Genomic DNA, 23,682 nt, shown 5'->3' with positions numbered 1-23,682 from the left:
AGATTAGCAAAACTCCTTCAAATGCGTGGTAAACTTGATTTAGAGAAACTAAGAAATTTTAGAAGGAGAGTTCTGGAAGAATGATTGGATTGACAAATTAGCAAAAGGAGGTGAGGGGAGGAAAGGGAAAGCAAAAAGAAGTACTTCTCCTTCCTCCTCCCCTTCAGTCACCACAAGAGACTTTGTATTTTGAATTCAATAGAAATATCTTTTTGTGTGATGAAAAAGGCGAAAAAGAAATATTGAGATACTTCTTCGAAGCTAATCAAGTACAACTAAAAGTGCTACGATGTTTTGGAAGTCACCAAAGAAGACTTTAAATTGAGGAAAATAATTAGACCGCACTGAATTAATTAATATTATAAATGAAATGGGGTTGAAATAATCAAAGCAGTGATGACCTTATGATGATGAAAGTATGACGCTAAAAGAAGTTCCAAATTTGATGTTGGAGTCTTTCGCAGCAGCCCTCGGATCCATCGTTGTGGAGGCTGTGGATAATGATTAAGATATTGCTTACTCACCAACAAAACATTATTAAGATTATCATATTAATTAAGGTTATTAGACGTGGGGTCATTATCATCATACATCGATTAGGTTCTAATTTACTGTTTAATGCTACTTTAATAAGAAATTTCTCCATCAGTTTTTTTTTGAGTTTGAATGATGGGTACTAACTGCATAGGTGTCGAACAATTGTTGTCAGTTTTTCTTTTTGGATATATATATTTTTTTTTTGGAAATCCAGAACTATCCCCCTCCATTTCTAAACATTATTTTATCCTTAATTGTGATGGATGAGTAGGGGAGTTTACAAGTAAGAAGAGCACGCGTATACGAGATTAGAAAATGAAAATAAATCCATCCTCAACTCATATCTAATCACCTATTAATCTTTAATCTAATGATTTTTGTATTCATTTGTTTGAGGAACGTCTTAATATTTGACTCGCATGATGATATATATTTGTGATGAGTTCGATACTTAATTGTGGCTAACATATCTTGTAAATATGATATTGTTTGTAGGAGAAAAAAAAAAAGCCTATATCTTATTATCAATATGCTAAACATAATAGGGCATGGCAGTGTTTGTTTTATATAATGGGATCTTTCCAACGTTGAGAACGATAGAAATATCACTGGATCAAGAGTTAGCTAATACAACATATTCATTGATACACACTAAGGTAATTATATTCGAATAGTACAAACAGGTTGCGAATTACATTAAGCATGAGTACCACATTTCAAGCTCCCCATAATATAAATTATGAAATGGAGAATGGAAATGGAAAATCAACAGCACCCTAATTACTTCTTGTGTTTCTTCCACTTGATCACTAACTCAGATAGTGACTTTGTAGAAGAACCCTCTTCGCTCTTTGCCTTCACAGCAGCTTCCTTCCAATAATTCATTTGATCACGAACCCTAAACCCTTCTTCCCCTTCCATTAGTTCCTTCACAACCCTAGCAATCTCCTCCCTTCCCACAATGCCATTTTCATCAGCTTTGGGCCTCAATGCCACTTTTAAAACCTCACTCAACACAATTTGCATTCATTTTCTGCTCTGCATACAAAGGCCAAGCAATCAGAGGCACACCATTCACAATGCTCTCAAGGATTGAATTCCATCCACAGTGACTTAAAAACCCACCAACTGAGCCGTGGCCAAGGACCTCAGTTTGTGGTGCCCATGATGGCACCAAAAGACCTTGCCTTTTGGTCCTCTCCACATACCCATTTGGTAGGCACCTCAAAGGGTCTGTTTGGCTATGGACACTAAAAAATGATGCATTTGAAGCTTTGTTATTTGGGCTTCTCACAACCCATAAAAATTTAGTCCCACTCATTTCAAGACCTAATGCCAATTCAGTGAGCTGTTCAGAAGAGAGAGTACCTCCACTCCCAAATGACACAAACAAAACAGACCCCGTTGGCTGATCATCCAACCATCTTAAACACTCTAACCCACCAGCCGTTTCCGCCCAACCACATGAACCGGTCTGTATAATCGGTCCAATTGGGTAAACCGGTGGCCTACAAAGCTCAATATCATCTTGCAAAGCCTTTATAGGATCTGGCTCCAATTCCATGAAGCTATTCACTATAATTCCCTCAGCCAAACCAACCCTTCTCCCATGGTGAAGAAACAATTTGTATGCTTCATCTTTTCGGTTCTGAAATGGCTCTGGAAAATCTCTACCACAAATTGGTGTGCACCCAGGTAACTTCACTGGTTCAGCCAAGTCTCTGTATTCAGAAGAGACCAAGCTGTCAAGCTTAGGCATATAAAGTAACAAAATTAACCCCATAGTCATAGAGGGAAAATATAAGTAAGGTGACACATTGAACTCATGTGCAACATCAAAAGCGTCCGTGCCAAAAATATCAACCACCAATGCTACCAAGTTGGCATTTTCAGCTAAGGACTCGAACACGTCACGAATCGAAGAAATCGAGCGTGAGACAGCCAGGGTTATTTTTGTTTCTGCTTTGGTTTCTTGTGGTAGGTAATCAAAGGAAATTGGAGGGAGAAAGAAGTAGGTTGTGGATTGTGGAGGTAGGGTCTGAAGAATGGAAATTTGGGGTTTGGGTGGATGAGACCCAATTGTTGGGATTATAAATGTGATGGTGAAGTTGTGGTGGTGGACAAAGAGCTTGGCTAGCTCAACTAGTGGGATAAGGTGACCCATGCCTGGACTTGGTATCATGACTACATGAGGTGTTGTGTATTTGTTTTCTTCCATTGTGGTTGTGAAGAATGATGGGGGAAGGTAGAAAGAATTATTATATAGTCTTTAGTGATGTGCAAAAGTCAATCTTGGAACAGAAGTTTTGAGTCCTGGGAAGTTCTGGAATTACAATGACTCAGGCAGTATGTGCTCAAGGGTTCCAGAGAGATTGACCATTTCGATGTTTTTTCAGTTGATCAATTGACTTTCTAACTTAATTTCTAGTCACTTCGTCGTCTAGAGCCTGCTCGAGGACAATTCCTTTATTTGTATTGGGTAAGTTATTTTAAATGATATACTTTGGATTGCTGAATTTTAATCTTTCAATTCTGTGTATTTTATCGAACTTGACAAATTTGATTATAGTGGATTTAACTAAGTATCACTGGCAAAGACACTGTAATACTATGTTAAACAACAACTAACTTGAAAATTTTAAAATGTCAACAAATGAACCAACGATGTATATAAAACTTACGCTTCCTCGAAATAGATACGAGGGCATTGCCCTACTAATTGTAACCGGTCATCTATGGCTGGTTATAATTATTTTATTTTCTTGTTTACTATAATCAATGATAGATTTGGAAATTTTAGAAGAGAAGGTTTTCAATTTTGCCACTCATAGTCACAGTCCCACTTGCTTAAAAATCTAAAAATAAAGTCCTGTGAGGACCTTTTTAATAAGGGCCGTAGGATGAAATCCAAATGAAATATTTTACCTTTTCTTTTTTATACTTGCACATAAGAAGCATAGGTTAGGCCACTTCAAGCAGCCCCTGAGGGCGGCCCAAATGCAAGTTCCAGCAACAAAGGCTGGCCTGGGCAGAGTGGGGTCCACGAGCCTGGGCTGGCCTGAAGGCAGGCTGACGTCAGCAGGCGCAATTATTTTTTTTTCTTTTCCACTGCCACGTGGCGCAACTTTGTCCTTTCGATTTCCGATTTTTCATCCAATCCAACGGCCTGGAATTTTTCAAGGCAAAAAATTATGATAAAACATTGTAAAATTTTTTTAAAAACCCCAAAAAATACTGAATTTTTTTCTATAAATACCAATCCATACTCTTCACTTTTAACAACAAATTCACTTTCTACTCAATAATTTTTGGGAGTTTCACTAAAACACCCAAAATGGAGGTTGAAATTATAAAAAAACCCAACACCCAAAACACTTTATAAACACGCCAAAAACTCATCATTACACACACTCAAAACTCATTTATAAACACACCCAAAAAGTTGACTTTGGGGTTGATTTTGGGTGTGTTTCTATGTTTAAATAGTACTTGGGTTTTTTTTATAAATACATGTCTAAGATTGGGTTTATTTATAAATTTGTAATAAATTTTTCACTTTCAACTCTAAATTTTTTTCACTTTCAAGTTTAATTATTCACTTTCTACTCAATAATTTTTCACTTTCAACTCTAAATTTTTTTCACTTTCAAGTTTAATTATTCACTTTCTACTCAATAATTTTTTCACTTTCAACTCTAAATTTTTTTCACTTTCAAGTTTCCTTATTACAAATTTATAAATAAACCCAATCCTAGACATGTATTTATAAAAAAACCCAAGCACTATTTAAACATAGAAACACACCCAAAATCAACCCCAAAGTCAACTTTTTGGGTGTGTTTATAAATGGGTTTTGAGTGTGTGTAATTATGGGTTTTGAGTGTGTTTATATGTTTAAATAGTGCTTGGGTTTTTTTATAATTTCAACTCTCATTTTGGGTTTTTTAGTGAAACTCCCTTTAATTATTCACTTTCTACTCAATAATTTTTTCACTTTCAACTCTATATTTTTTTCACTTTCAAGTTTAATTTTTCTCTATCAAAGAAACTATTAAATAAAATTCCTTTTTATTCAAAACATTCCATACATAAAAAAATAACCACAACCAAAACATTAAATATATAAAAACAAACAAACCACAACCAAAGCATAAAAAAACCAACCAAAGCATTAAATATATATGAAATTGAAAATTTGAAATTTATCTGAAATTTGAAAAAAAAAATTATCTGAAATTTGAAACCGAAAATCTTATCCGAATATTTTATCAGAAAATCTCATCCGAATATATTGTCCAAATTAATTATTTAGATAAACAAATTTGTGAAGAAAAAAAAAATTTGAATAGTACCCCCCTTGCCATGGCAACTATAATGTAGAGCTCATGTGCCAAAATGCATCTCCAATGGAATTGATTTAGGGCCCTATATCATAAAGCCCCATCAGAACTGTCTCTAAATATGTGAACTTTGATAGAGCCCAAGTGGGTCCCACATTTTGAAAATTTGAAGCATACATGAGGCTTTGTTTAATGTTTAGGGTTTACTACCCCTTTTGTTTTTTTGTTTTCCATTTTCTTCTTTTTTGGTTTGATATTCCTTCTCTCTCTCTCTCTCTCTCTCTCTCTCTCTCTCTAGTTTTGCTTTCAATTGTTATAATTTACTTTTAGAATTACTACTTCAAATTTTTTTAATTATAAATGGGGTAGAAATGTTGATTTTTGATTTTTTTTAAAATTATAATTTACCTTTAGAATTACTACTCCAAATTTTGATTTTGATTTTTTTTTTTTGTAGAAATCTTCATTAAAAAAAGAGCTAACATAACATAAACATACAATAAAACAAAGTAAATTAAGAACAACAAAAATTAACACGTAAAACAAATTACATCATGAAAAATTCATAGAGAGCCTAAGATGTAGAGGCCCTCATTGTAGAAAAGATACTTTTAGAGCCTAGAACATTCCAACGAAGTTCTAAATAAGTCTTTATCCACCATTTTTAGAGTTCCATTTAGAGACCAATTGGAAATGCCCTTAAAATAGAAGTACGGAAATAATTATAAGAACAAGAAAAATGAAAAAGTTGAATGCACCCAACAGAGCATGGTGTTGAAACAAAGCCCCAAAAAATTGGGGCCTCTTTAGGCTTTAAGAAGCCCAAGCTGAGCCCAAAACAGCTGGGGCCTATTTGTATAATGGAACCACATGAAGGAAGCGAAAACGCACCAGACGCCTGAGCCTGAGCGACGGAAGGGAAGAAGAAGAAAAAGAAGATGATATACCGGAAATGGAGCCTGTTAACTGGACCAGTCGCGATCTTGGGAGGCATAGTAGGCACCGTAGTCGTCGGCCACTACCTTCTCATTGAGAACGTAATTTTCCCTTTTGTTCATTTAATTTATTTTCAGATTCAGCATTTCGAATATTTCTTCATTTAAAATCCGAGATTTTCTGCTGAACTATCAATTGATCCGAATTAGGGTATTGGGTTTCGATTGTTGAGTATAGATCTGGCTTCGTCGAGAAAAAAAAAATTCTAGGGTTTCACTGCTTCACTTTCTTAATTAAAGTTGTATGATTTTACCTCTTTTTGTATTTTCCATCAATTTGAACTGTGTTTAATATGCCTAAATTCCTGCAAAATGAGACTAAATCCAGTGTTTTAGCTTACCAAATCGAGGCTTACTGTGGTTTAATATGTTCAATTGCTGTTTGATAAAATTGCAATTAAATGTATAAAACAGCTGCCACTTTCTTAGAACAACAGCTTGAATTTTTTTGAAGCAATAGCTGGGTTGTGTTGTATATTTGCTGAATTTGATTTGAGACATGAACATGGTATTTAGCATTTTGTTTAATTACGCAGGATTGGATGAAGTCGGAGCCCAGAAAGGCTGAAGCATCCGCTTCAAGCAAATAAGAGGAGGAAGGTGAAGAGTTGCATTTTCAGTGCGACCCAAGCTTTTTAGCTTTCTGTCTATATTTCTTGAACATGTTGTTCTGCAAACTTGTGGTGATATGTTGCACTTTCAGATGTGACTTGTTAGTTAATAATCCAGAATTGAAATGTGAGTTCTGATTTGAAGGTTGTGGAGCAAATTCCCTGCATTTGTGTTCTCTGTTGTCCTAACATTGCTTTGATTTTGAATCAAGCTAAGAATCGATGAAATTCGATTTGCTTTCGTTATAAGTGCTTTCATTTCAAGAGTTGATGTGATCAGTTTTTACCCTTTGGTTTATTAGTTCATTGTCTCCCAGCAATAGTACTTAGAGATAGAACTAGTGAGGCAGGGAGAGTGGTAAATGGCTTCCTAAAGATGAACTTTTGGATTTCTACATAATGCTAGTAGTTTTGTTGTGTCAGGACGACTGGTAAATAGACTGGTAAATAGCTTCTTGAATATAAATATGCGTCCTTTTGCATTCTTTTCTGTTCAGTAAAGACAGATACTAGGCTTTTACAGAAATGAAGGGATTTTTATCATAGATAAGTTATGTGTAATACAAAGGGTACAAGATTTTGCAGCTTGGCCAAAGAATCTGAAATAGCAAAAAAATAAAAAGTTCACACATCGTTGCAAGCTCGCAAGCCTTCTCTACGTTTCATGGCTTCCGGGTCAATGGCTTCCCTGTTCTTTAAGGCACAGAATTGCTCACAGGATAAACAACCCCTGCAAATGCTTATGAAGTATTTCCGAACCTTCAATCCGAAAAACAAAACTTTGATTCCGGCCAAGAATTCTGAGAGGTCGATAAGCCGAGGTAAATAAAATGGTTTGGTTATTGATATTTGTCACCATTGACCAACAATTCCATCACCAAATCATTCCAAGTATCTATTGGCCCAGGCAAGCACCAATGCAAGCAATCATTCTGAACTTTGGCATTTTTATCCTCGGCAAATGGCTGGAATTGCCTGTACGGACCTGGGTGCCCATCAGATCTCAACAATGAGAGATGGGTTGTGTCCAGTAGCTTCAAATTCACCCCCTCTTCGGATCCTTTGGCTGCAGCCTTCTCAAATTCTTCCAACTCAATGGTACGCATTACATTATCTACATCTTTTAAATCAACCTCACCTTCTTTGAATGGCACCGATCTATTACAATGCCCACCACTGAACCACTCTCCATTCTCAAAGTGGTCAGGCGTGGTGGTTCTGAAGAATACAGAGGCTTTATGATCCGAACGGGTGATGAAATTGAAAACCGCACGGAGAGCACTGCGGTAGCTGTACTCAAATCCTAACTCAGTTAAGTTCTTTCCGGGGCAGGAATGGCAGCCGCTGACTGTGTTGTTCTCATGGAAAATTGCAGTCTTAAGGAACCATTTGCCGACGCCAATCACCACGTAATCGAAGCTGTTGTATTGATCGGTCCATGTCTTGTCGACCTTGTCAAGATAAAGCTGAATTTCGGAAGTAGAAACTCCATTCATGTCTTCGAAAATATCTGCTCCAATGAGGAACGGAGTCCAAATTACCGAAAGGGTGAAGTTGTAAGATGGGAAATGCCATCTTTTAGACCTGTATTCTTTGTCATGGTATACTTCAACAGCTTGCTCCACCTGTGGGGACATAACCAGAAATGTGATCAACATTTTGGGACCAAATAATCGGAAGCCAACAAAGAATATATGCAATGCTATAAAACAAGGCACAAACAGATAACCAGTTGAGGCAGCAAGTTTAATCTACAACATGTCAGATCATGGTCGGTCCTGTATCTATACAGGAATTATATGGTTATTATTATTATTTTATACAAGCAATATTGTGAGAGGGGTTTTCTCACACACATTATCAAGGTGTCGTGGGAGTTCAAACTTGAGACCACTGATCTACAAGTTAATGCCCTTTTCAACTGAGCTTAGACCCTGCTGGCATGGTCAAAAAATTATAGACAGGGCTTAAATGAAAATAGGCGGTCCTTAGCTCAAAATTCAGGACCTCAATTATCCCATTTTTTGTGGCTAAAAGTTACTCAATTCATAACCACATCTCCTCTACAACTACAAGGCAGGTCCTTGGCTCAACTATCATATCCTCCAATTTCCTAAATGATCACGCCCAAAAAGTTCTCCCATTTTTCATTTTTTTAACACAACTCTCAATAACTAAAAGCCATTTCACTATTGGCTTGTCTAAGACTCCCTTACCAACAAAGCTGGGAAAGCTGGGAAATTTTGACACTCTAGTGGGTAATAAGTAACAATTGTAGACTCTTTCGAACTCGGGGCCTTTTCCAACATTGGAAAAAAAAGTACCACTAAACCAAGAGCTAGTCGGTTAACAATTCTATATTCTTTCATGCTGATAATTACCTATGAAAACCTATTGGAGCTATGCATACACCAGCAATCATTAAAGTTCCAGAAACGACGTTGAATCTGAACCAATTATGATCCCACAGACATGGTAGGTAAACTTGCTATGAAAAAGACTCTATAACCAATTAGAAAGCAGTGGTCACCATGAAAGTGCAGCTGTAGTCCACAACTAAAATCAAAATTAAAGGTTGGAATTAGGATCACTAGTTATAGATCAAGAGTTAAAACAGACGTGCCAGAGAAGCGAAGTAAAAGTTTGAATGATTTTTGGAAGCAAAGCCAGTAAGATGACCTAAGCCCCGTGATTAATACACATAAACCACATGACCCCACACAACATAGTTTGATCTAACTAGGTTTCCATTCAATCTCCAAAGAGGAAAAGTGGCTAAGGTTTCAACAATTTGAAAGCAAAATGCCACTTTTCAACAAAATCAACAAGTTTTAGTTTGATCTAAGCAAAATCTTGAAATGCTTTAAAATGTACCTGAGAGAGGATGCAAATCAATGACTGCACATGGTTACGCGAGATCGAATCGCCGACGAAAGCCCACGATTTGTTCCTCATTAGAGCAAGAAACCTCTGTGGATTGAACTTGGATAGCTCGCAGTCTCTTGGCTTCCACCTCCAGTAAATGTAGCCTGAATCAGGGCGGCCATTTTTCATACAATTTTGATGAGATTCCATAACATGGCAGCTTTCATTAGTGTATCTTGGTCCTGATGAGTCTGGTACCCAATCTCCAGTAAAAATGTCACATTTTACTGCCACTATATTTGTAAAAAGTAAATAAATCTGAGGCTAGCAAAGGTTCAAAGAAGCATTATGAGAAAGGCTTTTTTAACTTTACAGTGCAGCGACCTTATGTTGTCTGAGTTTTTCATCAACAGTTACAGAAAACAGAATTCACTAACAAAATTGCAAAATCAAGTAGAGAGAGAAATCAGATGAGAAATTTTGGTGAGTTTTCAAATGAAGAAATTGCTAATTTATCATTCATGCATGGAGGATGCAATAGGGAAGGAGATGGGGAAAAATAATAGTGTCAAAAAGGAAACTTTCTTAAGCCTAGTACATTTACACAGACTCATCCACTCTGTCCCCAGAAAAAAACGAATGAACAAAAACACAGAGACAGAGACAGAGAAAGAACAAAAAATTACTTACCATTTTGAGATGCTTGGCTGCTGTTTCCAGGAAAATCGACAGGACCAGGAGGAGGAGTTTGAGGAGGAAAAGATGGAACAGAGGAGGGCTCTGTTTCGTGGTCTGCAAGAGGAGGTGGCTCAACTGATAATCCAATAGAATCAGAATAGAAGAGTCGAAAAGCGAGACCCAACAAAAGAAAAGAGGCAGCAAACTTCACAAGTAGACGGTTATGTTTGTGAAATGACGATACTGGCTTTGATTCAAACTTCATCTGCTTCAACATTTGGTGTCGGAGGAAGAGACCAGAAAACTCTCTGGACCAGAATTTAGTTTTTTTTTTAAGCAAAAAAACAAAACAAAACAGTGTTCAAGATGAGGCTGGTTTTTGGCAACAAACCACCAAACGCGGTTTTAGCATGAAAAAAATATGTTGTCTTTATATTTTAGGTGGCTAGTAATGTCTGAAAAACACTGCAGAGTCTGAAGAGACGTATTGTCTGCTGCACACTGCCACCGGCGTGCGTGAGTTTGTGTTCTGTGTTTTGGTTTTGGAATATGCAACTTGCAAGGCTCTGTTTGGTTTCATGAAATGGACAATTAAACTTTTTTCTTTTTTTTTTGGAGTTGACAAAGCAAAGGAGCTATAGCTAATAGGCCAATAAAATTAGGGAGTTTCACTAAAACACCCAAAATGGGGGTTGAAATTATAAAAAAACCCAAGCACTATTTAAACATATAAACACACCCAAAACTCATCATTACACTTCATTTATAAACACACCCAAAAGTCACTAAGGGCAATGATTTTCATATTTTATCCACTTACACTTCTTTTATATAAAAAGGAGTGTAAGTGATAAAATATGAGAAAAAGGAGTGGAAATCACCACTCTTCACTAAAACACCCAAAATGGAGTTGAAATTATAAAAAAAAACCCAAGCACTATTTAAACATATAAACACACCCAAAACTCATCATTACACACACTCAAAACTCATTCATAAACACACCAAAAAAGTTGACTTTGGGGTTGATTTTGGGAGTGTTTCTATGTTTAAATAGTGCTTGGGTTTTTTTATAAATATATGTCTAGGATTGGATTTATTTATAAATTTGTATAAAATTAATTTATATTTATTGTCTAATTATGAAGTCAAAATAGTATTTAAATTTGTTATTAGTTGTTTTGGGTGTTAAGCATTTGGTATGTTTCTGTATTTAATTGGTACAGTTATTTTGGCAATAAGTTTTGTTGTTTAAATTATGCTGACGTTGGGTAGTAATTGAATTGACGTTTATTGTAGTGCCAAAAATTCTATTTAATTGAACAAAAATAAAACACATTCTATTTAAACCTTTCGAACTAAGTAAGAAGTAGCATAACATTTCGAGCAATTTTCTCACTTCTCTCTCCCCTTGCGCTTTCAATTTTTAGTTTATCTCGCTGGGGAAAACTCAAGTTGTTTACCTGACTCGAGTATTGCGAGTGAAAATCTATGAAAATTAAGTTCTATATTCCAAAAGATAAGTATTTTACTGTATTTTAATTGAATTTTTTTAAACTTACTAATATTTATATTGTGTGATGTTTTGCATCATCCACCAGCCAAATTTTCCAACATAATGTTGATTAATAAATAAAACTTGGGTGGATTTTTCTCTCTTTTTTTGGGTTGATAAATTTATACATGGGCATGTAACATGCGCACCAGGGAAAACAAAACAATTTATGTCCTAAGATATGCTTTAAATATAATATTTTTGTATCTGAATACTTAGATCTACCCACCTCACACCTTTGATTTGAATTTTAATAGTGGATAGATTATTGGATTATCTCAAAACAGCTGGCTTGAGCTTCTAGTGGAGCTTTAAAGTCTAATTTACATCACCACTGGACCAGCTTTCTAATTTATGTTTTTATTTTTATTTTTATTTTATTGGGAAGAAGAGAGAACTTTATTAGGTGGATCACCTTAAACCCAAACCCAGATTTTGTACACTAATCACTTGATTTTTGCCTTTTATGTATTTGGGATGTTACATGTTTTTTTTTTTGGGGCAAAATTAGGAATGAAAATGGGGGTTTTCTCACATACACTATCAATGGGTTTGAATTTGAGACAACTGATATACAAATTAAGACATTTCCCACAAGTCGTTACATGCTTCCCAACCTTGATGAGTTTTATTTTCTTTGCTGGATGATTAGTTCAATTTTATTTTATTTTGGGGGCTGGGGGGTCAAAATCACATGTTTTCAAATTAATAGATACAATTTATGAATTTGAAATGATTAGGTCCAATGAATTCATTATGGTTCATGCATTTCTTTTATATCTTTGTATAGAAATAAAAAAAAATTGTGTTTTATTAACAGGATTTCGAGCCTCTGCATTTAAGCTTCCCGGAATCCATGGTTAAGGAAGGGAAGAGAGAAAGAAATGAGATGAGATGGAGAAATAAGGAAAAACACATACAATGGTTTAACCTAAAACTAAAATAGTTTAAAGTGGCACATCGTTTATAGTTAAGTTTATTATCTATATATATAAAGCAAAAGGCGGAGAATGGTGAAACATTCAAAATACCTCAAAATGTCATTGGTTAATGCAAACATTAATAATTGAAATTATTAATTAAATGAGGATAATATGGTAAATTCACATTTTTTTTATATTAAAAAAAAATCAGATAATAAATCTATTTTTATAGAACACAACTACTTATTATCTTTTTAAATTCTAAAAATAAAATAAAAATAAAAAAGAAAACCAATTGGCACGGGGTTAGTATTTTATAAAGCAAAATCCAATTTGAGAAGAAAACCCAATTTATGTCTGCATTTTTGTGGCAGTTAGAAAAAACTTTCAAGGGTGTAATGTGAGGAGGGGGACCAATTGGAGCTTGGCCCCTAGGGAAAGCGAAAGCTTTAAAGAGCTTTCATTTCAATCACATTTGTCAATTTCCATGAACTGCCTTTACTTTATTATCATCTGCACTCTGCAGACTGCATTGTCTTCAGCTCTCTTCTCTTACTTCCACAATTCTCCCTTCACAAGAAAAAAAAAAACGTATGAAGACTGAACCAATACAGAAAATAGTACTTAACAAATCCAAAAGAAAAGACAAATTTGACAATTTTTTTTTTTCTTTGCAACAATGGAAATAAGTCTATTATACAAGAATTCCAATTAGCCATTCTTAATCTTTCTTTCTTGCCAACAGAGTCTAGTCTAGTTAAAAAAGCTTTGAATTGTATAACAGTAGTCTCAAGTTCAAATCCTCATAACACCTTTTTGTATATGAGAAAATTCACCCCCTTACTTTGATAGAAAAAAAAAAAAAAACTATCCTTCTTTCTTCGGCATGGCCCAGGTCCTGGGCTCCGAGCACTAGGCTGAGATTGGGGTGAGCCCTCTATTTGAGGCCTACTGAACGCCCCAACACTATGCAGGGCAAGACTGCAAGTGGGGTTGCCATTGTGTCCTGAGGCTGCCATACAAATTGAATATCTTTGCGCATTTTTTGCACCAGACAAACCAATCATTGGCTTGGTCTGAATTTCACAACTCCGTTCAATTTTTATTTTTATTTTTATTTTGGTCCCAAGATTGCCTCATCCCCTTCACAGGTATTAGTTTATCACACACACAAAAGAGGGAAATATTAACTAGTAGTAGCTGCTCAGGTCTGTTGCACATTCTTTGAATGGTTAAGCACCAATGGAACAAAAATCATAATAGCCATAGAACAAAAAACCATATACATAATATTTGAAGTCAGCTCAAAGAAGCTTACATGATCTACATACACAATAAAATATCAAACCAGAAACAGCTATACTAGATTTCAGATAAAACTAGCCTACATACCATCCAACAGTTTATCATTCATTTTCAGTGTTCTGCAATGTTGTACAGAACAGTTCAAAGAATTTTATCGGAGCAGTTTTCTTTTCCCTTATAATTTTACTTCCAAATTCAGGATGGAAGACTTGAGGTTCTCCACATGTCAGATGCGCCTAGTGATTTATACAAGTTGATTATGCAGCAGCTCTTGGAAGCTTCATGCCAAATCCCCTTTTTACCTTCTCAACCCTGTTCAAAGGGTCAAAGTACGAAACATTAGAAAATGTCCAAAGACGCTGGTGGGATGTTTAGATTTTAGACAAGCAATAATATTCATGGTAAACCAAACAGGAAACAAGAAGATTGCTAAAACATACAATAGCATCAGTAAAATTGTAAAAAGATGCTGACAACCAAGTGGCTAAAACATGCAACATGTGAGGTGAAGTAAAATATATGAACAAATGTTCACAGCATATTCTGTTAAAGGATCTTCCTAGATTATCTGTGTCCAAAATAGTCAACATGTCTTTCATTCTAAGTTCCAACCATAACAGAAACCAACATTTCCACGATAAACGACAATATAAAGATTTAAATATGCCTATCTGCTCATCATGATAATAGCAACACTTTACTATCTAGAATAATTGACAAGTAGAACGAACTAAAAGAGACAGCCATCAAAGAATTGGTGCTTACGTTGGGGCAAGCTTGCCAAGACAATCAAGCTCTTCACCGGTGTCCTCATCTAGGACTCTCCCCGAGATCTCTATGATGTAAGATCTATCTCTGGTTGTGGGAAGTCCTCTACTGGACAGCAAATCTAAATCTTTTTGGTGAAGCTCTCTTCCATTCACAAAGATACCAGTATCTCCACCAGCACAGTTCTGAGGCATGGGATAATTGAATTCTTCAATAAATGGCTGCAAAAGAAAAGAATTCTCCTCAACATTAAGCAGAAAACCAATATAACTAATAGCTTATGCATTGATAATAGTGTAAAAATTTCTCTTACAGGAATCATGCCAAGACCAGGCCCACCCATGACACCCCAGAATCCAGCTCGGAAATCATACCTGTTTTAAGAAATTGAAGGCAAAGACATGAGTACAATGGAGGAGGTGAGAGAGATTACAGATGCAACAGTAAGCTATCCTTGAAGTATACTGTTAGCCCTCACATGTGGGCTCTCCCAACTCTAGTGAGCCCAACATATGGAATTCAACATACATTACAGAGATTTTAATCGGGGATCTATTCCGCTGCTACCATGATTAGTAGTATTGGTTTATCACTTTTTTTTTGGTCGAAAGTATTGGTTTATCACTTTTCCAAAAAGCTTAAGCTATTAAAATATAGGCCAACAAATGTTTTATCTTCCAACAAAGCACATATCTTCACTCAGTATGAGTTCTAAAAGATTATAAAGCATAGTTCCAGAAAGCAAACATGCTAAGAAATGCACTATGCGTTAGTGAGTGGACACTTACCAATATTGTCCAGGATGGACTGTTCCCGCCATCTTTTCAGCCTTCTTAAGCAGACGATCCGGTATTAATTGCCCATTAACTGAAACATTGCTTCTCCCATGCTCATTTGTTTGATTTGATTTGGAAAAATCCCTAAAGCTTTTCTTAATAAAGTTGGTAATAAATGATTCGCTCCCTTTGTTGGTTCTTGGCTGATCTTCTTCTTTGTTTGCGTCCCAAGAATCTTGGGAAACCCCAGTGTTAGAGTACTCATTAAATGATACCTCCATCTCAGTTGCTAGTGATGTCTCTTTTAATGAATTTTGTCGCGAGGTAACCTTATTTGGTTTTACCTTCTCTTGATCTGAGCGACTACTTCGGTTTCCCTTCCCAAGTCGGTTTATCACGTGACTGTTAGATGAGAATTCAAAATGCTCCTGTAGAGGTGAACCAGGAGGTGGAGGAGAAAAAGTGGCTTTGGTTGGCTGCTGAATAGAATTTGTGAATTCTTTTGGAGCAAATGGAGCTTCCGGATTGCAGTCATCCTCAGAGGTACTTGGAGATGAAGAATGAAAGCTTTGCATCTCATGAGGCTTGCCTGTTGTTGAACTTGGGGCTGTGGACGGTAAAACAGGTTCTCTATCTATTGAATGAAAATCATAACCAGAATTATCATAATCATCGGAAGAGAAATGAGCATAGACCCGGGTGACACGTCCATGGGAATGTGAAGTACAATCTTTGACCACCTCATTCGAGCTAATATTAACCTCTGATGGATTTTGCTGTGCTTCTGCATGATGGGAAAGGACAAGTTTTTTATTGGAAACAGAAAAATCGATTACTGTAGAACAAGCCCCGCATCGCATTTTCTGTTGATTCTTTTCCCCAATAAGTACTCTCTTGGGCAGCTGCAGAAGTTCAAAGCAATTATTGCATGTTACAAATGGAGCACCACCAGAAAATGGAAGACATCGGCGGCCACCACTGGCTAGCACCACCCTCTCTGGACGGGAATGAGCAAAACTGTCCATGTGAGAGTTAAGGTCACTTGGCCATCTTGTATGGGGTTGGTCACTTGGGCGTCTTGTATGGGCTTGTGACACATGAAAGGGTGGAGGAATTGCAGTCCTAGGTTTGTTGTGATCATATGGACCAATCATCCCAGGATTTTCAGGCTGGGCCAACATGGGATTGTTAGGGAAATCAGGGAATCTTTTATTGTGAAAAGCAGTGGATGGAACTGGCACTGAAGCTCTTCTGTGTTTGTCATAGCAATAGAAACAAGGGCAAGTAGGATGGTGAAATGTTGCACTATGTGGGTAAAGCTCATAAGGATCAGGACTGTTTTCAGCATACTGTCCAGAAAAGTATGGATGAGATGGTTGCTGGTATTGCCTGGGAAAGGGATGAGGAGGTCCACTGAGCATTTGGGATCCAAAAGGATCCCCATATCCAGGAAAATGGTTTGAATTATGCATGGAAGGAGAAAAGCTAGGCATAGGCATTTCACGCCCATTGGTGTAGGGATATGGCTCAGGAAAGTGATTGAAATGAGAGTGTCCTGTGACATGTTTACCAGGTCCAAAGTACTGCATTGAAGCCCTATTTGTCCCTGAAGAAGCTCCTGGGTATGAAGCGTCAGAACTACCATAAGGATCTGGAGGAACCATCCCCGCTTCAAGGGGAGCTTTCTCTTTCGGCTTATCAACCAAATCACAAGACCGGCTAAGTTGATCCCTTAGCTCATCCAGCTTCTTTAGAAGCTCAGCTCGGTCTTGTTCGAGGTACAGAACTCTGTTTGCCCCATTTGGGTCATTAGTATTCCTCAATGGTTCCCCACCCCTATGAGAAGAACCCAAATGGTAATTTGATGGACCCTCATCTGGATAATTTGAAGTTGAAGACCTCATACCTTCAACATCAATTCTTGGATGTCTTCGATACCGCTCCCTTTCACCATTCTCCCAAGTTTGCCAATCTGCCATCCAGCCTGATCTTCGGCTTTCACTCATGGAACTCAATTCCGCATTCAAATCTCCATGCTCTCTTCCCAATGCATTGCTCAATTCATCTCTTTCCACGCTCATACCTACGCCATCCTCGACAGCTCCGTTATCAGTCGTCTCTTTGGCTTGCTTCCTACATATTTCAGCAGTTTTAACATCTTCCTTCTCTAAATCCCCGAGATCAAACCTCAAAGAGCCATCACTTGACTTAACATCAGTCAAAACAACTATTCCTTTATCATCTGAATCATCTGATTTAGCAGAAACTCCTCCAACCCTTTCTTCGTCCGACTTCACGGACAAAGTATCCCCCTCTTGCCTTTTCTTGTTAGCTGTAAACGAGAGATGTGAATATTTGATCCTCAATTTTCGAGAGACAAAATAAACTCAAACAAAAGAAATTTGCTTTATGTAATGACGTTCATATTAGTATCCTTGAGTAGGAAATGCGTTGATGGTAATGCTACTATTAAGTTCGATATCTGGTTTTCCAGGTTTAAAAAACTTAACCTCTCAAATCCAAATGATTGTGTGTTTGTGTTTGTGTGGAATTTGGTTTTGCATTGGGACTATACCACACAAAATTTCAAGGCTGGAAATCGTGAATTCATTCCATTTTCTAAGGTTTCTCATACATGAATCAAGCAGAAACTTCAACAGAATTATAAAAAAAAACAAAACAAAAATCACGACTATAACCATAAAGATTTGAAACAAACAGTAAGGTAGCCGTTGGTTACCAAGAAATCACAGAAATTGACATTTTGATCAGAAACTTGGAGGTAAAGAGTTTCCAGCCAACATGAATCATATGATTCAAAACGTAAAGTTTCTCTCTTTTTTCTCAAATTTATCACCAACCATACCAAATAATCCTCACATTGTGCAAAAACATGAAGCAAAGAATGAAACTAAAAAAAAAAAAGGCAAAGAAAGAAGAAGAAGAAGCATACCTCTTAGAACAGCACCACAACCACCACACTGATAAACAGAGTAATCAGCAAGCTCGGGGAGAAGATTCTCACATTTTGGGCACCGAACCAACCTCACTTTAGCTGAGTCCCCCATTTGCTCATAACCCAAGTCACCAAACAACCCCAAAGACAAAACGACCAAAAAACAAGCGACAAATTAACAACTGTTTCCAGTCAAAGTTTGCCTGCGGAAAAACCAAAAGGAAAACGAGGTAAAGAAAATGAGGTGAAAGGAGAAAGCTTTGGGTTGTTGCTAGAATGAGCTGAGCTGGGTTCCTGTTTTAAGGAGCTGAAACTGAGTGAGTGGGGAAGAAAGACAGGAAGTCTCTTTTTCTTTTGGGTTTTCTTTTTCAGTTTTCTGAGGAACCAAACAGAGAAGGGATGGCGTTGATGATGATGATGTGGAACTAGAGAAGTAGACGTGAGAGAGAAGAGAGCTTTTGTGGGGACAAATAATCTCTCGGAAAACTATGAGCTGGAAAAAAGAAAGAAAAAAAAAACAAGTGCTTTGAGAAATTCTATTTCCAGTAGATGTATGTGTTTTTGTGTTTCTGAGAAAATCTCTGCATTTATGCTCTGGTTTGTGTTTTTTTGTGTGTTTTTGTGTGTGTTTTTGCTTTTTTGTTTTTTTTTCCTGCTAAATTTATATTATCAGTCACAGACCAAATGTGTGAGTCTTGGACCGTTTTCCAACGTTAAAGCAAATTGATATTTCCAAGGAACATGCCCCAAAACGACGACGTTTGGTCTTGAGACGGTGTCGTTTCTTGTGCACAAGCAGAGTGACTTTCGTTGGAATCGCAGTTTGTCTGGTGTCGTTTAACACTGACGCTTTCCTGTTTTTTACTATCCGCACCCCAACTTTACCCTTACGAAGGAGTGGAGGAAGCAAAAATGATATGGGCAGTAGCAAACCCACTTTTCTTCTCTTTATATTTTTTGCTTTTGCTTTATTCGATTTTTCTTTGATTTTGGTATTTTTTTTCCTTTTTTCTAATGAGGGCTTTTTCTTGGTTGCGACTGGAGAGAGAAAAGGACTGTTTTGGCCGATGTGAAAGGTGGAAAGAAGAAAAAAGAGAGAGAGGAAAAACTAAAGAAGGTGCGTTTTCATGACACGTCTGACGACTAGTCTCTATACGAATCTCAATCAACCCCACTGGCCCCACCCCACACCTGACTATTAGTGGGCCCTAACCATTTGTCCATTGTGGCATTGTCGTCCTATCAACTACTACTTATTGCCATTCACATCTCTCACTGCCAGATTTTGACTTTTATGAAGATTTTGATGAAAAGATGAGTCAAAAAAAAAAAAAAAATGCAGAAGAGAAAAAAGATTGGGTCTTGTTTGTTTTAATGAATTTGAATGGTTTTTGGCTCAACTGGAAATCATGTTTGCAAGCTGGAATTTTAATGGCACAACCAAAGGTAGGGGTCCCAATATATAAAGTTGCTGCTTGGACATGTTACATGTATTAGAGAGCATGTTGTTGCCCATGGGGTATTGGACCATTTATGAGATGGTCTATCTAGTTATAAGATTGTAACACATTGGTTTTGGGACTGGGAGTTTCATCTTTTGTACCTCTCTCTTTTGCAAGCCTTGGGATTCTATATTTGATTTGAAGACGTTGGATGAAACTATATATGGGAGTTACATATTTTTCTACAGATCACATAATTGGAAATTTGAAGATGTTGGATAAAACTATATATGGGAGTTACATCTTTCTTTACAGTGTACCCCGAATTGGAAATTTTCTTTGTCGTTTGAAAATAGTAGCGATATTGACACTCTTCCTACACTTTCTAATTATGAGTAGAAAAAACTATAAAAATACTCAGTTTGAAGTGGGTGAAACTAAAATTGGAGTGGTATTATCTCTACCCTTTGAAAATGCACATATGCATGCAAAAACATTATATGGGTTGATGGGTAGTTGATTTTGTGTAAGAAAGTAACAAATTGGCAATAAAATTGTATCCATGATTGCGCATGGTAAAGACATGAAGGAACCAACATTTACATTTACTCATGAGAGTAAATATTGATGGTGCACACTGCATAGTGTCCAGCAGGGAAGCAAAAACAGGGTTGGTGTTGGTAAGCGGAAATAAACAAGATCATTAATTTTGAATGGAAGCTGAAGTGGTTGAACTGTTGGCCACAATTGTTGATTTACAACTGGCTTTGGAGGTTTGCCTTTCATTAGCGACAATAGCTATGAAAATGTGAAGTCATTGCTAAGAAAATTGCTGGCTCTGAAAATCTGCCACTAGACCAAGAGAGAGGCAAATATTACGGCACACTCATTGGCTAAACATGCTTCAGACACAAGCAAAAACCCCCTTCTTGATTGGGTCCTCCTTTTTGCTTGCTGATACAAAACAAACCGTATTGATTGCATTTTAATGCATAACAACTACTCTCTACTTACAAGCAAACAAAGTTTCAAGCATTCAACACTAATAATTTCCAATCACCTCTCAAATATATAGTTTATTTCAAATTGGGTTTTTTTAAAAAAAATTTAAAAATTTTAAAAAGAGAGGATGTTATCTGGTCCAGTTACTTACTTGGTAAGGAGGCAAAGAATGGAACAACTTGAGTTGGAGTAAAACCAACAATTGTATTTTAATTTGCATTATGTATAAATAAAGTAGCAAGATTCTAGGATAAGACTTTTCTATGAAAGTCAATATTTTCTCGTGCTCCTTTTTTAATATTGTTACATTGGAAGAAAGAAATTCTACTGGAGTTTGATTTTGGGTGCTATAAGGGGAGGGGGAATCCAAACCACTGCGGACTTTCAATGGTCCTCAGTCAGCAAGTTGTGTAATCTTTAAAACTTAGTGCAGTTAACAAAACTCTCAAGTGTATGGAATCTTGTTTTCTTTTTGGAACAAAGATGACAATTACACATAACCCATATCCATGGGAGACTGAAACACAAACCCATATAGCTGAATAGGTGAACTTTGGTATATGATTTACTTGCTTTGAGTCACCCAAGTTGAGGAGGAGGAGTTTGGGTATATAGAAGAGTTTGGGCAGATAGAGTCCCTAGGCTGTATCATCTCCTCCAATTTATCTTTTTGGTCTTATATCCAAAATTCCATGTGCTAGTCTTATTCAAAATAACGTTAACTTTTCCAAAACCATAGCTTGGTTCTATAGCTTGGTTTTCAATTTAGTTTTCTCGAATATCTCAAATGATTTGCATGTTTAAAATAATCAAATTAAACCCATATGTGGACTTTCTCTCTTGGAACTTTATCAAATTCTTATAGTTTTCTCTTGACATGTCAAGAAAAATACTTTTCCCAATTGTAAAACAATACACTAATTTGTTACTGAAAAGGATAATTTTCATGTCAATAATCATACTGACATTCACAGGAAGAAAATGATAAATAAATTCACTCAATTTACGTGCACGCATGATTCAAGAGTCTGAGTTTGCTAACTTTCCTTTTCTCCTTTCTCCTTTTGATTATGCTACTTGTTTTTTAAATTAAAAAAAATTAACCATGGTTAATCTTATTATTTTAATGTTTTGTAATCATGCATTTATAGAGGTGTTTTTTTGGGCATCTCATCGGCCTCCAAACATAAAACATCAATGAAACAAATAAAAGTATACCAAGGAAAATAAACTAAACAATCAAATTCATACTACTTCCTTGAAAGCAGTATATAAAATTCATATTATCATTGTTGTTCCTAGATTTGGAGCTTCGACGAGGTCAAGAAAACTTAGAGAAAAGTTTTGGCTGTGTTTTGGGCCGGCCTAAAACAAATATAGTGCCTCACACAAGCTGCCTAGCAAGTAGCAGAGTCATTCTATAGTGAAGGTTTTATATATGGCACTTATGTGAAGTCTTATTTCTTAATTTTTGAATTAAACTAACCAATTTGATTCAACGATTAAGAGATAGGGCATCACTTAAGGCTCATATTCACTATAGAATTCTTAGATATTGGATCCTAAGTCTCACACATCAGGCTTAATTCAACGCCCATTCCAATTTTTTTTCATTTTCTTGGGCCAATGATAAATAAGGCCAAACCTTAGAGACAAAATAGACCACCATGGTAAAGAATGCACAAAAACACCATAGAGAGGGGCAAAACCTAAATCGAGGAGGGAGAAACATAGAGAAAGGAAGAGGAAGGGCTTGAGAGGCCAAAAAAAAAATACATTTCTCTATTAGGGTTTTCACTTTCTCTTCTTCCTTATAACAAGTTTATCCTTTTTTTGGGTTGCAAACAATGCATTTACATCCCAATCACAAATGCGTCGATGATGATCGTGAATGTAAGTGGAAGGATGAGTGCATGGTTTATCATCATTATACAAGCTACCTAAAACACTAGTGTGCTATATACTGATGTCTTAAAAGAAATGTTCTTGAAGATTTGATTTCCTTTTTATGAACTTATATAGTGTAAACTAGAAGTGGTGTGACTTTTAATGCTATCCAACTTTTATTATCCGTCTTCAACACTCTGGTCAAAAAAATATACGGCCCAAAAAAAGGGAGGAGAAAATTTCAGCACTGGTGTTATTTAGAGGTGGTGCAAACCCACTAAGTCCCTGCCTTGTAGGGTATAGCAGTGAGTGCCATCCATTTTGGAAATTCACAAACAATTGCAGCAAAACAGTAGTTGCGAGAAGTCGACATGACGGTGATGAAACATGCATTTTTGCTGTGTAATCGAATTTCGTTGACTCTCTTGTATTTTAGTAGCCCAAGGAGACAGCCCACTTCAGACTCAAGTGGGGAGAAGAAAAAAGCCAAACACCAATTACAGCAGTGTAATTTGCTCAAGGTTTTTATTTTCCTTCTCTTTTTTGGGTGCTCCACTAGATAATTTGATTATTTATTAATTCCATTGTTAGAATAGAACTGTAATCTTACATCAACTTCTGGATAATCAAGTTTTTGTGGTTGTTTGTATGACCAATTGAACCCAAGATTTCAATTCCATCATATTTCCTGCCACTTCAATTCCATCATACTTCATTCAACTTGAATTTCTTCCCATTTTCTGCAATATGCGTGACACATCGCAGTCATAGGACTTACGTATTATGCCATGCCTAGTTATTATTAGAGTTTGACGTAATGCGCGGGACAAATAAAAAAGAATGGACAGATTGCCTTACTTTATTCATATAGAGCTCACGAACAGATTTATGATTTAGAAATAAGATTAAATTGAATCACAAAAGAAGCAAAATAAACCAGAAATATACATTTTGTTTTTCTTTTGGCATCTTCATTCATCGATGCAAATGAAGAAAGCAAGAATGAGGAAAATAAAATATACAGGTATGTATATATAAACTT

The 23,682-nt window shown here is 36.4% G+C and overlaps 2 protein-coding genes, 1 long non-coding RNA gene and 1 pseudogene across 5 annotated transcripts; 1 reads left to right on the top strand and 3 right to left on the bottom strand.

Moving 5' to 3' along the window:
- Positions 1–1,076: 1,076 nt before the first annotated feature.
- On the bottom strand, positions 1,077–3,007 carry LOC103332452 (hydroquinone glucosyltransferase pseudogene; annotated as a pseudogene).
- Positions 3,008–5,646: 2,639 nt separating this feature from the next.
- LOC103332264 (uncharacterized) lies at positions 5,647–6,732 on the top strand. The gene is made up of 2 exons (XR_514146.3): positions 5,647–5,914; positions 6,409–6,732. It is a non-coding gene; the product is annotated as an uncharacterized LOC103332264 (long non-coding RNA).
- Positions 6,733–6,931: 199 nt separating this feature from the next.
- On the bottom strand, positions 6,932–10,574 carry LOC103332265 (protein trichome birefringence-like 25). 3 transcript variants are annotated; one of them, XM_008234988.3, is made up of 3 exons: positions 10,039–10,574; positions 9,358–9,512; positions 6,932–8,108 (listed from the first exon to the last, which is right to left on the bottom strand). In XM_008234988.3, the coding sequence occupies exons 1-3, from the start codon at positions 10,301–10,303 to the stop codon at positions 7,323–7,325; spliced, it is 1,206 nt and encodes a 401-aa protein (XP_008233210.1). In that variant the 5' UTR covers positions 10,304–10,574; the 3' UTR covers positions 6,932–7,322. The 3 variants fall into 3 exon arrangements, with proteins under 3 accessions (XP_008233210.1, XP_088908964.1, XP_008233209.1); XM_089052838.1 differs by having other exon boundaries at positions 9,358–9,599; positions 10,039–10,553; XM_008234987.3 differs by having other exon boundaries at positions 9,358–9,641; positions 10,039–10,551.
- A 3,175-nt stretch (positions 10,575–13,749) lies between these two features.
- LOC103332266 (uncharacterized) lies at positions 13,750–18,930 on the bottom strand. The gene is made up of 5 exons (XM_008234989.2): positions 18,307–18,930; positions 15,366–17,685; positions 14,891–14,951; positions 14,575–14,798; positions 13,750–14,121 (listed from the first exon to the last, which is right to left on the bottom strand). The coding sequence occupies exons 1-5, from the start codon at positions 18,419–18,421 to the stop codon at positions 14,067–14,069; spliced, it is 2,775 nt and encodes a 924-aa protein (XP_008233211.2). The 5' UTR covers positions 18,422–18,930; the 3' UTR covers positions 13,750–14,066.
- Between the last annotated feature and the right edge of the window lie 4,752 nt (positions 18,931–23,682).

Source organism: Prunus mume, linkage group LG5, assembly GCF_029339155.1.
Source record: "Prunus mume cultivar Tortuosa linkage group LG5, ASM2933915v1, whole genome shotgun sequence".
Classification (NCBI taxonomy): Eukaryota; Viridiplantae; Streptophyta; class Magnoliopsida; order Rosales; family Rosaceae; genus Prunus; species Prunus mume.
Note: the sequence above shows the minus strand (reverse complement) of the source record. Positions and strands in the feature narration are given on the sequence as shown.